The sequence below is a fragment of the Pinus tabuliformis genome, chromosome 7, assembly GCF_031772625.1.
Source record: "Pinus tabuliformis cultivar Carrire ecotype Pingquan chromosome 7, CPIR1, whole genome shotgun sequence".
NCBI lineage: Eukaryota > Viridiplantae > Streptophyta > Pinopsida > Pinales > Pinaceae > Pinus > Pinus tabuliformis.
The window spans coordinates 1,110,037,487-1,110,051,557 of NC_142293.1; the positions used below are offsets into that span (position 1 = coordinate 1,110,037,487).

Genomic DNA, 14,071 nt, shown 5'->3' on the forward strand with positions numbered 1-14,071 from the left:
TAGCCAGTTGACTCAACTAAACAGCAGAGTGAACATTCAAGTGATTTTGTTTGCAAGATGTATGAATGAATCCCAAAAAGAGAGTTTCTCCCTCCTTATAACTCCTTGGGCCTCCCTTGCCTCATGTGGGCCCCTCCATCCACCTATTTGACTTTCCCTCCAAGCTATTCAAATGGGCCAATTCGAATTCCCATGTGGGTGGCCCCCACATTCCACTAGCAACCAAATTAAGTCGAATTGCCTCCTAAGTCCCTAAATCGAAAATAATGGGTTCTCTTCCTTAGCCAAAATTGTGCAAAGTTGTGTAAGCAGCACCCTATTACAAATGTGTTTGAGAAGGGACATGACAACATATCTTGCATTGCCCTTTGTAGGAAAATGTCAAAAACTTCTTTTTCGTATTTAGGATGAAGGACCATAGTGATTCCATCTAGGGCGAACCCATAATTATATCACTATTGTCACAAAATAAGGATTTAATAGTGAATTGTGAGACAAAGTTATGGTCTCCAATCTTAGTTGTACATTGCTCATGCCATATTGTGTTTTATTCATCGAATCCATCATTTCAATATTCGATACAGGAATCACTAATTGGTTAACATTCAATGCTAACATAATTATTATCTTGAGTGGGATCGATAGAGATTATAATATCCTTTCCTACAAGTGATCCTTTGATATCAAATAGCATTAACATTTTTACTATAAGTTTTAGGAAATCTTCCTTTACTGGTCTCCCTTTCACTTTCGTCGATAATTCACAATTTCTTTAAACTTTGACTGGATATTTCAGAGGTTCTTTGCAATGTTATATATATTAATTTTTTGTTCCCTTGGAATTTGTACTAAACATTATTAACTTTTCCCCTGTCGCTTCACAACTCCTATATATATATATATGAAACCAGATTTGTCCCCCAAGCCCGTCGTGTCTTGGATCAGGTGAATCAGACACGATTCGATCAAATTCGTGTCCTTCCGAACGTGTCCGATTGGAACACGATCAAATCTAGATCGTGTCCCGATCTTCGGATTTGAATCCTGATTTTGGCAACCCGCGCAACGTTATAAAGGCAATTTTTTCCATTCTATTTTCACATTGACTTGTTTTGTTTGTTATGGGTGTTTGGGAGCAAAGAGCAAAGGGTGTGCGAGAATTTTCAAGGAGATTCAAGCAACAGGTAACTACATTTCTCTCTGTTATTTTTGCATTTTTATCACCGCAATTTGCATGTGCTTTGTTTGTTTATTTTTTATAACCTTCATGGCTCAATCAAGGGCAGTAGGGAAGGGGCAAAGGAAGGGGAAGAATGTCCCCATTGGAGATTCCCCTCCTCTCCCAATTGCGTAAGGGTGTGCTGCAAGTGTTCCCTCTATTACAAGGGGGGTTGCAACAACAGCTTCAAATGTTGAGGGAAGACTTCCTCCTCAAGATAACAAATATCCCTTGTGGAAATACGTCACAAGAGAGCAAGGGCGAAGCAGCAAGGTGAAAGGAGGAGGCGATGTGAGTTGGAACTGGAGCTATTGCAACATTACTTCCACGAGCACATATTTCCGTGTGAAAGGTCATTTGTTGGATTTACCAGGTTGTGGAATTGAAACTTGTATAAAGGTGGTTTTACCAAAGAGGAAAGAAATGGAAAGAGAGTCCAATGTTGGTATGGAGATATGGCTGCAAAATCTAAAAAAACCAAGAATGATGACCCCCTTCCATTCTTGAGGAAAAGCAACAACAAATTCCCATTTGGGAGTTCTGGAGGGGGACAAGTAGCAAAAAGAAAGGCAATTTCACTTGGTCCAATGGACAAGATTTTTTAGCAAGAGAAACGGGAAGAGCTTGATCTGACCATTGCCTTTTTTTCTATCAAAACTTCATATCCTTTGATGTTGCACGCTCACCTATATTTATTGAGATGTGTCGAGCTCTAACTCAAGGGGCTCCATTGGGGTATGTGCCTCCTGGGTCAGAGAAGTTTAGAACCACATTGTTGACGAAGGCAAAAAAAGAGGTGGAAAAAATGCTTGAGCTTATTAAAGCATCATGGCCAACATTTGGGGTTAGCATTGTTTCTCATGGATGGACAGATCAAGCACGACACCCACTCATCAACTTCATGGTGTCTTCCTTGAATGGTCTAGTTTTCTTGAAAGTAGTGGATGCACTTGGACAATACAAGGATGCACAATATATGGGTGAGTTGTTTATTAAAGTTATTTAAGATGTAGGTGTTGATTCTTGTGTGCAAATCATTACAGATAATGCACCTGTTTGCAAAGCTGTTGGCATGATTGTGGAAGCTAAATATCCACAAGTATTTTGGACACCTTGCATTGTCCATTCATTGAACTTAGCACTTAAATCTATTGCTTCTAATGTGCTTTGAATTTGTAGCATTATTGAGGATGCATGACATATCCGCAACTTTGTACAAAATCATACAGATGACCTCACTATCTACAAGGCGTACACCAATCTATCATTGTTGAAGATTGCAGATACATGGTTTACCTCTTCATTCATCATGTTGAAGAGGTTGAGGGAGGTCAAGACTGCTCTTGGGGTCATGATTATTTCAGAGTTTTCGTCTTTTTGGAGAAAGACAGATCAAGTACCCTCTAAAAGAGTGAAGGACACAGTGTTAGATGATTCTTGGTAGGAGAGGGTAGATCTACTTATTCAAATCATGGACCTTATCATTTCTTTGCTTCGATTTGCAGATATAGACCAACCAATCCTAGGAGAGGTTTATGAGGGATGGGATTCCATTATTGAGTCTGTGAGGAGCATTATTTTACAGAGTGAGTGCCCCGAGTATGAGACATCATCAGAGACCACCTTCACCACCATACAAGATATTCTTATCAGCAGATGTGACAAGAATTGCACACCATTACATTGTTTGGCTCACTCATTGAACCCAAAATACTACAGCCATGAGTGGCTGAATAGTGGACCTTCCCATAGATTCCCTCCTCACATGGATGGTGAAATCTCACAGGAGAGGAAAGACGCATTCAAGTGGGTTTTTCAGGGTAGAGCATCTCTTGATTTGGTGGAGGATGCCTTTGCAAAGTTTCCACTGGCACTAGTCAATTTACATGATATGATCTAATTAGAGACAAGGGAGCTAAGAAGCCCTATCCTTGGTGGGCAAATCATGGGGCAACAAGTCCTCTTCTACAACAATTAGCCATGAGGCTCCTCTCTCAGGTGACTTCATCCTCTTGTTGCGAGAGGAATTGGAGCACATATGGGAATTTTTATAGTGTCAAGAAGAGCAGGCTTGAGCAGTCCAGGGCCAGTCCAGAGTAGAGACAATGGTGTATGTGCACACCAGCCTTTGTCATATTTACAAGCAGAAGATGAGTGGTTGAAGGGAAAGACAAAGATGTGGGATGTCTTTCCTGATGATATGGGTCTAGACAACAATGTTGAGTTTCCATTAGCCAACTTGGCTCTCAATGATCTAGTGCTAGAGCTTGTCACATTTGATGATGGTGATACTATAGAGGGGTCATCCTCCACACCAATAGATGCAGAGATGACTTTGGATACAGGGGAGGAGGATGCAACAAAGGAGAGCAGTGGTGACCATGATGATGAGTACAGTGATGCTGATTTTGATGATGACTATGAGTATTGATGACTCATGACTCATGAGCTACCTATTGCCTTGAGGCTTGTATACTTGTAGTTGTTTTGTATTTGTTATTTCTATTTTCCATTGGCATTGCACTACCTATGTAACACATTTTGATTTTGATGACTTAATGAGAAACTACAATATCTTTATCTTACTATCTTGTCTTTCTCCTATTGGATCATTGATGAATTGAATATGTATTATGATTTATCATTTATGTCACAATTATATTTGTATGCATATTGTTATTTTGTAAAACTTACATCTAGATGAAGATTTATGTTTGAAATCAATGAATTTGTATCATGAATGATAATTTGTGTAAGAATTATCTAATTTTTAATATATATATATATATATATATATATATATATATATATATATATCTGAATGTGTCCTGTTCCGGTGGATCAATGTGTCTATATCTGACACTCGAATCCCATATCCCCATGTCAGGTGACTTATATATATATTAATAAATGATTTTTTTACCTTACACCTTTTAAGTACTTGATGGATATAAAATATAGTAAAACATTTTAATTCTATTTTTTATGTTAATATTTTTTAACTTTTTTTTATTTATATTTTGAATAAACCTCCTTTAATTTCTTATATGCCTTTTCAAAATAAGGCATGGAATTTGGGTTAGGCGCGACAATGTAGATGGGTGTGACCATAGAATTTGCACGACACAAGGTACGATTTGAATACACAACAACAATGGATGTATGAATGTGTCAAATCACCAAACAACTTGATGTATGTCAACAATGCGCAGTGAAGTGGTTCGTGCAGAGATTGGATAAAGAGGTGGCAGAAAAGGCTTGCTACTAGGTCAATGGACAGTAAGTAACAGGTAGTGAATGCAAACAATGGAAAAGAGTGAATCCAGGTTGCTAAACGACAATTGAATGGCTTACAATCTGGAGCATACAAAATTGCACAGGCATGATTTTTTTCAGGCATCGATGGCTAAATCTAGTTGAAGCAGCGACAGTACACGACTTTTGTGGAGACGACAGCTACTACAGTCGCAAGGTGATGTTAGATGATGGTAGCAATGGGAGCACGGGGTGTAGCAGGGTAGGCTGTGGATAATGTTGTTGCATAGGAGGAGAATCCGGCAGTGGTGGCGTGAATGGATGGCAGCAGCGAAAGTGGCGGCTCAACATCTATGGTAAGGCTCTTGTACGAGGCAGTGGTGGCTGCGACCCCCTTTTTTTGGTCTTTTTTTTTTAATTTAACTTATTTTTTTATATTTTATTTTGTTTATATTTTACTGCACTCAAAAAGTGGTAGAGACAATGGCATTACATCATGGAATGTTCAGCTTACAAGGATATTTGGATCAATGATACTGAGACACTAAAAGTGAACAACTTAAGTAATTTGTTTGAAGAAGAGAAGATAATAAGAATTGCAGACTTCTTGGTCAAGATACACAATAGAAGATCCAAGATGCAGAAAGAAAATAAAATTAAGGCACAATGTTTTCTTTGTTGGATACTTGTTTGTGTATGTCAAGGTCCCATAGGCTGCTTGGCCTTGTGGACATGATTAAAACACTTCATTTCATTTGTTTATTATTTTTATTTTTATTTTTATTTTTTTTAATAATTATTTTCTAATTTTACGTGTGTATATATATATATATATATATATATATATTTCTCTTTTATATATAGATATTTATGTAAAAAAAATAATCAATGACCAAGGGCCAAATTTGTTTCCCTTTTTTCTTCCTTTCATTTTTTTTTGTTATATATTTTTTTAGCATTTTTTATTTTTTATTTTTAATGGCCAAAGCCTTGACAGTGGAATGGAGAACCTCCAACAAGCTTTATGTGGCTAAAAGCTTAAATCAAACAACAACGAACTTGACAAAGAATTGATTGCCAAAAGCTAGAATCATAAAAGGCGGCTCTGATACCAATATAACAAACAAAGTTCGTAATCACAAGTTAAATACTCCAAAACACTTGGAATATGAACATGTCCATTGAGGATATATATATATATATATATATATATATATAATGCATGAATGAAGAATATGGTTTGGTTACAACTGAGGGTACCGTATATATACCTAGGTGGGTACCCTTCATGAACGGTCATGTCTTTTGAGACATGCCTCTTCAATATGCTAATCATTATTAACTATTAACTATCAATTATTTATATTCATAACAACCATCCTCACAACCACCTATTGTAACTCTCCTAGATAGTGAAAGAAAGACACTAAGGAAGTCACATTGGACTAGGGGAAAATGATAACCACCAAGGGGAAGTAAGGGATCAAATACACAACCAATAGCGGTATATACCCCAACTTCAATGTCGGATCCATACTAGAATGTCTGAAACATTGAATGAAAGCACTTGAATGAAAAAATGGTTAATGTACCTCACGATATATGACCCACCTTCATTTGACAAGGAAACAAGATCAATGTGTACTGATCGAAGAATGGGAAAGAGGCATCTGAGCCTTGAGGCTGGCTATGTGTGGATCATAGTATGGGTTGCTGGCTAGCAAGCTGCATTATAGGAGAAATTGTTTCACCAAGGGTTACCCACGTATGTGAATGGGTAACAGTCCTAATCCTCAAAAAGACTTGTCTTGCTTCTAACACTAATACAAAACTCCATAGTATAGGATACTTCACCAAAAGACATATTAATAGTGCAATTTGCAACCATGGTAAAATTTGAGTATGAATATTCTACACCTTCGTAAAGTCTAGTTCCTGGTTTTCAAACTGTATGAAAAGTTAAAACCAATTCTCAGATATATTTATGATTTTATGAAGTGATTGTTAAGAGACGTTAGTCTCCAATGGAATTTTGGGTCCCAAAAGAGTTGGTTATTGGACACTAACCTATACCAAGGAAAACCTCGTGGGGAAACCCAGGGGATGCTTCTCCACAAGTCAGCCATTATGCAGTTTTTGGGGGTAACAAGTGCCAATAACCAAAAACTGGCAGATTTATTCAAACATCAAGCTATTATGTGACATACATGTAGATAACAAAAGTTCTTTGACAAAGGGAGCTCTAATTTACGTGCAGTTATATGACACAGATCATTTCCGTGGCATTATATTCAATTGTCTAGTTAAAAATTGAAATTGTTTCGAAAATTAATTCATTTAATGTGTTATTCTGTTCTGCTTGTTTTAGTTAAGGTTGTTTTGTTGGGAGGAAGATCCCATACAGATCCATATTGATCCCTTTGCAGATATCAATCTGAGGTTCCAAGGCATATTCAAGAAGGATATGAATTCTATATGTATAGGCACTAGGGCATATCCAAGAAGAAGCGGGGAAGAATATGTTAACATATGAGGAAATGCATATCTATCTACCTTTGCAGACACCGATGCTTCATCAAATTATGCAAAATGTTGGCCCAGGGCTTAAACACACCTACTATCAAATTTCAATACAAACAGAGGTCATAAATTTTCACAAATAAAATGCTAACATACTAGTTTTATGAGGGAAGTAGTTCTTAAATACAGAGCATTCACTCTATTTTCATATATGTAAGTTTCATTACTGTTAGTATGAGGCAGCGATAAACAACTGATTCACACGATCAATTACTTAAGGGTAGATAATCATCCTATTCATTACGTGCATCTTAAACTACATATTTGTTTATAAATAAATCATAAATCATCTTTTAACAGTTTGTTTATTGGAAACATTATATATATATATATATATATATATATATATATATATATATATATATATATATATGCAAAAATTACTACTGCTGATTGAGCTAGCCACCCCCTCCTCTCTCTCTCTCAGTAGTAATTTTTGCTGGGCATTTGGCTAGTTCTGTGCCAGCAGGTGCTTGGTTCAAATCTCTTTGGGTGAGGCACACCAGCCTATGCTGTCAGGTTTACAAAGGATGCCATCCATGAATGTGGGGGAAGCATCCCTTGGGTTTCCTATGAGATTTTCCTTAGAAAAAAGAATATATATGAATGAAATAGTAATGGTACAAAAGTACAAACATCTTATTGATCGGGGGGAGGGGGGGGGTGGGCGGCACTCAGTCAGCAGTAGTAATTTTTGCTGGGCATTTGGCTAGTTCTGTGCCAGTAGGTGTTTGGTTCAAATCCCTTTGGGTGAGGCACACCAGCCTATGCTGTCAGGTTTACAAAAGATGCCATCCATGAATGTGGGGAAGCATCCCTTGGGTTTCCTATGAGGTTTTCCTTGGAAAAAAGAATATATATGAATGAAATAGTAATGGTATAAAAGTAAAAACAAAAGCACAGACAATTTTACCAGGCCATGCCTCGAGTATAATACGCATTTGCAATGAGAGCACAAAAGCCTTTCCATTGTAGCTTGGTTTCAGCAGAAACGGGGGGAGTACTTGACCATCGGACAATTGTTGGTTGAGGGGTGCACAAAATAGTAATGAAGATGATACTCAGCCACAAGATGCACTCTTCAATCTGCATCAGAAAAATAACAATTGTCAATTACTATTGAACCACCCATTTCAGAGTCTTTGAAAATCTTCAAGTGGTATTCTGTTGTTTATGGCATACATCACATGTTGGAATTTTGAGATAAATAATGATTTCTGTTTGCCTTTACAAGCTACAAGTTACATAATTTATTTTTTCTCTTGTTTCAAATCCCATTTCCATCTATTGCGTCCACATATTCTAGCAATAATATTTTAAAAGAAATTCTATATACCCCATATCTGCAAAAGACTACCCACTGCATCAATATGAAAAGACAGGTATACTTTGAGATGGAGCACACGTATTAAAATGACAGGAGTGAGGTGGGCTTGTTAGGAAACAAACAGGAGTTCCTTCTTAAAACTTAAACTATGAAGAATTTGAAAGCAACATATGTCAACAAGTAAATTTTGAAAGCAACATATTTCCTATCTTAATTAGGTAGGGTGTTTTCCATTATGATTTAATTGCACATTTTGCATGTGAATTTGTTCAGGGAAACTCGCAACCCCCATTTCAATGTTGTTAATAGATATGGAAGATGCCTTATCATGGATCCCTAGTTCACTAAAATTCTAAAAACCAACAGAAGAAAAGGTAAATAGCAGTCAAGGGCTTAAAACAGATCACACAAAAAAAGAAAAAAATTGAGCATAACAAAAATGTAAAGTTATCCTTGCATAATGTGGAAAATATCCTAATGATTATTGCATCAAACATAGATCTAACTAGATGCCTTCATGCACCATCAAATATACTATGTTTTAATGCTTTGCCTCACAAAAACATGTAGAAAGAAATAAACATGTTCTTCTAATATCCATTACAAAAATAGATTAACTGGAGAAATTTATGCCAATAAGACCTGTTAACCCATAACTTCTAGGGGTCCGGGTGACTATAGGAGATTTTCGTTGATGCCTCATCACAAACAGTAGTCCCAATTATCATATTTAACATTATCCATGGATAGCAGCCCACAGATGCCTCTCACATTATGCTTAGCTCACTCATTTGACGATATCGGTGCCCAACACACGAGGTACATTTGTCCATTGCTTCATACTAATTGTTTAAATTCAATGCATTTGGCATGAAAGTAAGGATCATGGATTGAATCAAATTATGAATCATGGTGCTTGGAAGTTCTTCCTTTTGCCTTGTTTCACCTTGGTGGTCATCATTGACCTTCTAGTCAACGGTTGCCACTCTTGAGGTGTTGAAATCTGTAACTAGGTTTGGTCTTCATAAATATGAAATGTACTCTTGATTCTTGTATATTGTAAAAAGAAAGAAAAATTATTATTGTTATTTTTGTAGCATGGGTTTCATGCTCAAGGTGTTTTTACTCAAAAGGTCAAGCACCCATTGAGTACTTCTAGGGTTCGTCCTAGTGCCAAGAAGTCAATAGAGTCATTGCCATTTGAAGAAGACCCAATTGGGCACATTGTAACATGTCAAAAGAATTACTTGGGTATTTAAAATTTTCAAAATACCCTCCAAGACCAAGTCGGCCTAGTAGCTAAGAAGTCGGCCTCACTAGGGCATGTCATCCTCCTTGGAAGCCTATATATAGGAGGTGTTGTCGCGCAGATTGGCACGACAACGCTCGGACCGGGGGCTGTCACTCTGATCCCCGATCCCTCCGTTTAAGCCTGTTTCCCGCGGCTAAGGGGGGTAGTCCCTGTGGGATGATGAGGCCAACTGTCGACCAGTTGGTTGGGAAACACGAGATACGATATAAAAAGGGCTCGATGGATTTGGTTAATTTAGCAGACCAGTGCCTTAAGAGATTGTTATTAAAATGATTACTTGTTAAATGATATGAAAGGATGGACCATGAACAGCAATCATCTGTCATCCGCTAAAAACACAATGCTCTTAAAATGACAAAAACGATATCCAGCAGCTAAAAATTTGAAAAAATGAATGCTTTAAATCACCACGAATCAAAAACCATTAACCAGATATCAACTTCGCATCTCGACTTGAAAGTTCAGCATGAAAGATATAACATGAAAACAACTGAATTTGGCAAAAATAAATTTTCCACGAAATTTTTATATTTTTTCGAATTTTTTTTTTTTTTTAAATCTTTTTCATTTTTTTATTTTTTTTTAAATGAAAATCTAAAAAATCTAAAAAATTAAATTTTAAAATTCTATAAAAAAAAGGAAACTAAAATCTAAAAATCTTTTTATTTTTATTTTTTATATATTATAAAAATCCTAAAATGTAACAACGTAACTAATAAAAGAAATAAATCTAAATTCTAACTTTGAATAAAAATGGACTTTTTTTTTATTTTTTATTTTTATTGTTATATCATACATTAAAACAAAATCAAAAATTTATAAAACAAATCTAACAAATCTAAATAAAACAAATAAAAAAAACTAAATCGATGCTAACCTAAACACATGAAACCATAACCTAAATCCAAATCAAAATAAGCCAAATTGAATTCCGATTTCTTTACGATTAAAACGCTGAACGCTTAAAACTTAGGCACGAAAATGACATCGAAACCCTGAGCTGCGAGCTGACTTACCGACGCTGAAAAATAAAAACGCAAGCATACCTGGAGATGATGATACGCAGGTACTTGAAGCAATTACCTTGCCCGGTGGTGGATATCCTGCGTTTTCCAGTTCTTGATGGCGGATCTGTGCACAATGCTTTTACCTGTTCATGAATCGATTTTGCAGAAACGATGAAGCTGACGGCGGATACCTCGAGCTGCTTTCGGATTGATTCTTGGCGTATCAGAAATGTGTAAACGTGGGTGAAGCTGCTGCTTGTTCTCGTGAAGGGAGGTCGGGCTCGATTCTGCTTGATTAACAAAGGAATTTCAACAACGATCTGAGGCCCACGAAAGGTTTTGCAATGGCTGTTATAAGCTACGACCTCCAACAATGCCACTGATCGACAGAATCACGTTTATGCATGTGTTTTGACTGAAGCTTGACGTGGCATTTAAAGGGAAACACAATGGGCGATCATCTGAGTCAAACGTGATGCGCTGGATTTATAACGCAGGTGGCTCGTTTGGAAATTTAAATGACTCTCTACGCTGATCAGACTTTGCCTCACGGATCTCTGGTGCAAGTCGAAGAAAGATCACCACATTTTTAATGCACGCTTTCACCCACGCTGTTTCAGAACTTCTCCTCCCTTTCACTGCAAGTTGGCTCAGTGCTGGGCATTTTCCTGTGGCTTGGATCTGCTGGCTGAGCAGCTGCAAAACAAATAAAAAGGAAAAAGAATAAAACCCTAATCAAATCTTCAGAAGAAACCCTAATGAAAACCACCAAAAATAAGAATTTGAAACCCTAGATCAGAGAAAATTGAAACCCTAAGACAGCTGATTAATCTACAATATGGCCCTTTAGCAGCCAGATTCAGCAATGAGCACGAAAAACATTTCAAAGAACAGAAATTTCAGATTGTCACTGTGAAGAACTTCAGAAAATCTCTCATGCAAACTTAGAAAAATAAACCGAATGATAGACCCAGGATCAAATCCACTGGGCTCAGCAGAAAATGCTTGTGGGAGTTGGCTGGTTCAGCCGAGAACTTCCCCTAACGCCCACCAAATCTTCTTTAGCAAGGGTTTTTCTGCACAACTCAGAAACAACCATCAGTAAAGAGGGCAAGAATGCTGCTAGATTTCAGGAAGTAATGGAGATACCTGCCATTACTTCAGAAAACCCTAACAGCACCCAAACCCTAGCAAGTGAGCAAGATACCTGTGCTCACAATACTCTACAAAAAGCTATTATTAACGGCTGAAAATAACTTATGCAGAAAATTTAAACAATCTCACAGCATTCCAAGAGAGTAACACCAACAAGATTTGGACCCCAAAGTCTTCTTTTATTAACCAGAAATCAGATTACAAGAGAGCTTTTTCAGTACTGACTCACAGATCGAATACATTGAAATGACCCCCTAAGACCCTATATAAAGGAAATGATCCTAACGGCTAGTTCGAGTGATCCATGTAGAAATGATCTCGACCGTTGATGAGGATCAAGACATCTCTTGATCTCATCCGTCGATTTATTAACTTAAAATATTATTATTTTATTAGTTAGGGTTTTTGCATCATTTTTTAATTTTTTATTATTTTATTATTATTTTATTATTTTTATTCATTTTTTTAATTTTTTTAAATCATTTTAAAATAGATCACTGAACTAAGCCTTCGGAAACATCACCTAGGACCTAGGACTTAGGACTCATGAGGGGATTTAAAACATTTCTCGACCCTCAGGACACATTACATCATGACTTTTACAAAATTACATCTTAAGGGACAAACCCATTTAATACAGACCCTCGCAAAACACCCAGTTCTGCGACACAACTATAATCTAGCAGATTTGACACACTAGGATTTTCCTAAAGTTCTAATGACAAAATCAATCCCGGCTTTGGGGTCAGGTTTGAAGGAAAACTCTGCCGATCCGTGGATCGGTGAGACAAAAAACCTTCCGGGACGTAGATTATCATCAGAAAGTTAGGTCCACCTAGGCAAATTACATACATGACTTCATGTCTGCTAAGATTATTTACAGTTAATACATGCAGACTGGGTTTACAATCAAAAAGATCAAACTGCTGATGATGGCAGGATGGCACGGACATGCTGCTCAGGAGCTACCCCTCTCTGCCAACAGAAAGGAGGTGTACTGCATGGGCAGTTGACCAGTAGTGGTCAACAGGAGGGAACTCGAGCTCCTATGGACACTCACTCACTTCGCATCATCCAAGTGAAGGAGAAGCAAATGAAAGGGAAGTGAAGAAGGATAGAAGGACGAAGGATGAATTTCTTGGGTTATTTCTATTGAAAAATGTGTAACTAGGTTTGGCCTTCATAAGTATAAAATGTAATTTTGATTCTTGTATTTTGTAAGATGAAAGAAAAATTATTATTGTTATTTTTGGAGCATGGGTTTCATGCTTAAGGTATTTTATTTTAGAGTTCAAGCACCCATTGAGTGCTTCTAGGGTTTGTCCTAGGTCAAGAAGTAAAAAGTGTCATTGTCTTAAGTTGAAGACCCCATCGGACACATTGTAACATGTAAAGCAAATTATTTTTGTAATTAAAAGTGTCAAAATACCCTTCAAGACCAAGTCGGCATGGTAGCTGAGAAGTTAGCCTATTTTGAGGAGCCATGTCCACCTTAAGAAGCCTATATAAATGAGGGAACTCGACCTCCTTGAGACACATTCACTTCACATCTCATTCAAGCGAAGGAGGAGCAAAAAAAGGCTAGCGAAAAAGGAAGAGGGCGAAGGAAGAAGTTTCTGGGCTAATTCTATCTCACAGGTGCGAAGAAGGAAGGCTAGGGTTTGCTGCCTCAAGGTCGAAATTCTCTATTTTGAAAGAGGATCAAAGTTGTTGGAAGAAGGGCCTACTAAGTCACCTTCTAGCCCTAGACAAGGAAGCAAAGCAAGTGAAGTTGTTGGGAGGCCTTGGAAGGCTAAATTGCGCTCACTTGTGTGGATGTAGTAGCAGTTGCTAGGGGCCGAAAATTTCAGACTTGCAGTTGAGGCCGAAATTCTGAAGTGTGAAAATTTCTTAATCTAACACATCAGAAATCCCTTACTGTTATTTCTGGTTTATTATCTCCTACTTGTTCTTTACATTAACAAGTTATTTAATCATATAAACATCAAAATAAACACATTAGCAGCCTTCACAAATATACAGAGCAACAATTGAAATAAATTGAGACAACACAAGGGACACCGTTATTTTTGGACAAACATCCCTAGAAAAACCCAATGCAGGAAAACCGGTGTAGCAGATATGAGGATTTTATTATTATGCAGTTTTCTGAATACAACTAGGGTGCTAGAAATGGCTCACCCAACAGAGAATGCCCTCGGCAGTAGTACCTCTCT

At 37.2% G+C, this 14,071-nt stretch overlaps 1 protein-coding gene across 2 annotated transcripts in view; it reads right to left on the minus strand.

The window, feature by feature from the left end:
- The window catches only part of LOC149251423 (uncharacterized), a 287,945-nt gene that overhangs the window by 45,734 nt on the left and 228,140 nt on the right, over positions 1-14,071 (minus strand). For both annotated transcript variants that reach the window (XR_016266884.1, XM_089459434.1), the window contains exon 6: positions 7,968-8,140. Coding sequence is in view for 1 of the 2 variants with exons in the window: in XM_089459434.1 (XP_089315560.1) it covers positions 7,968-8,140 (173 nt within the window). In the remaining variant the exon portion in view is untranslated. The remainder of the gene's footprint in view (positions 1-7,967; positions 8,141-14,071) is intronic.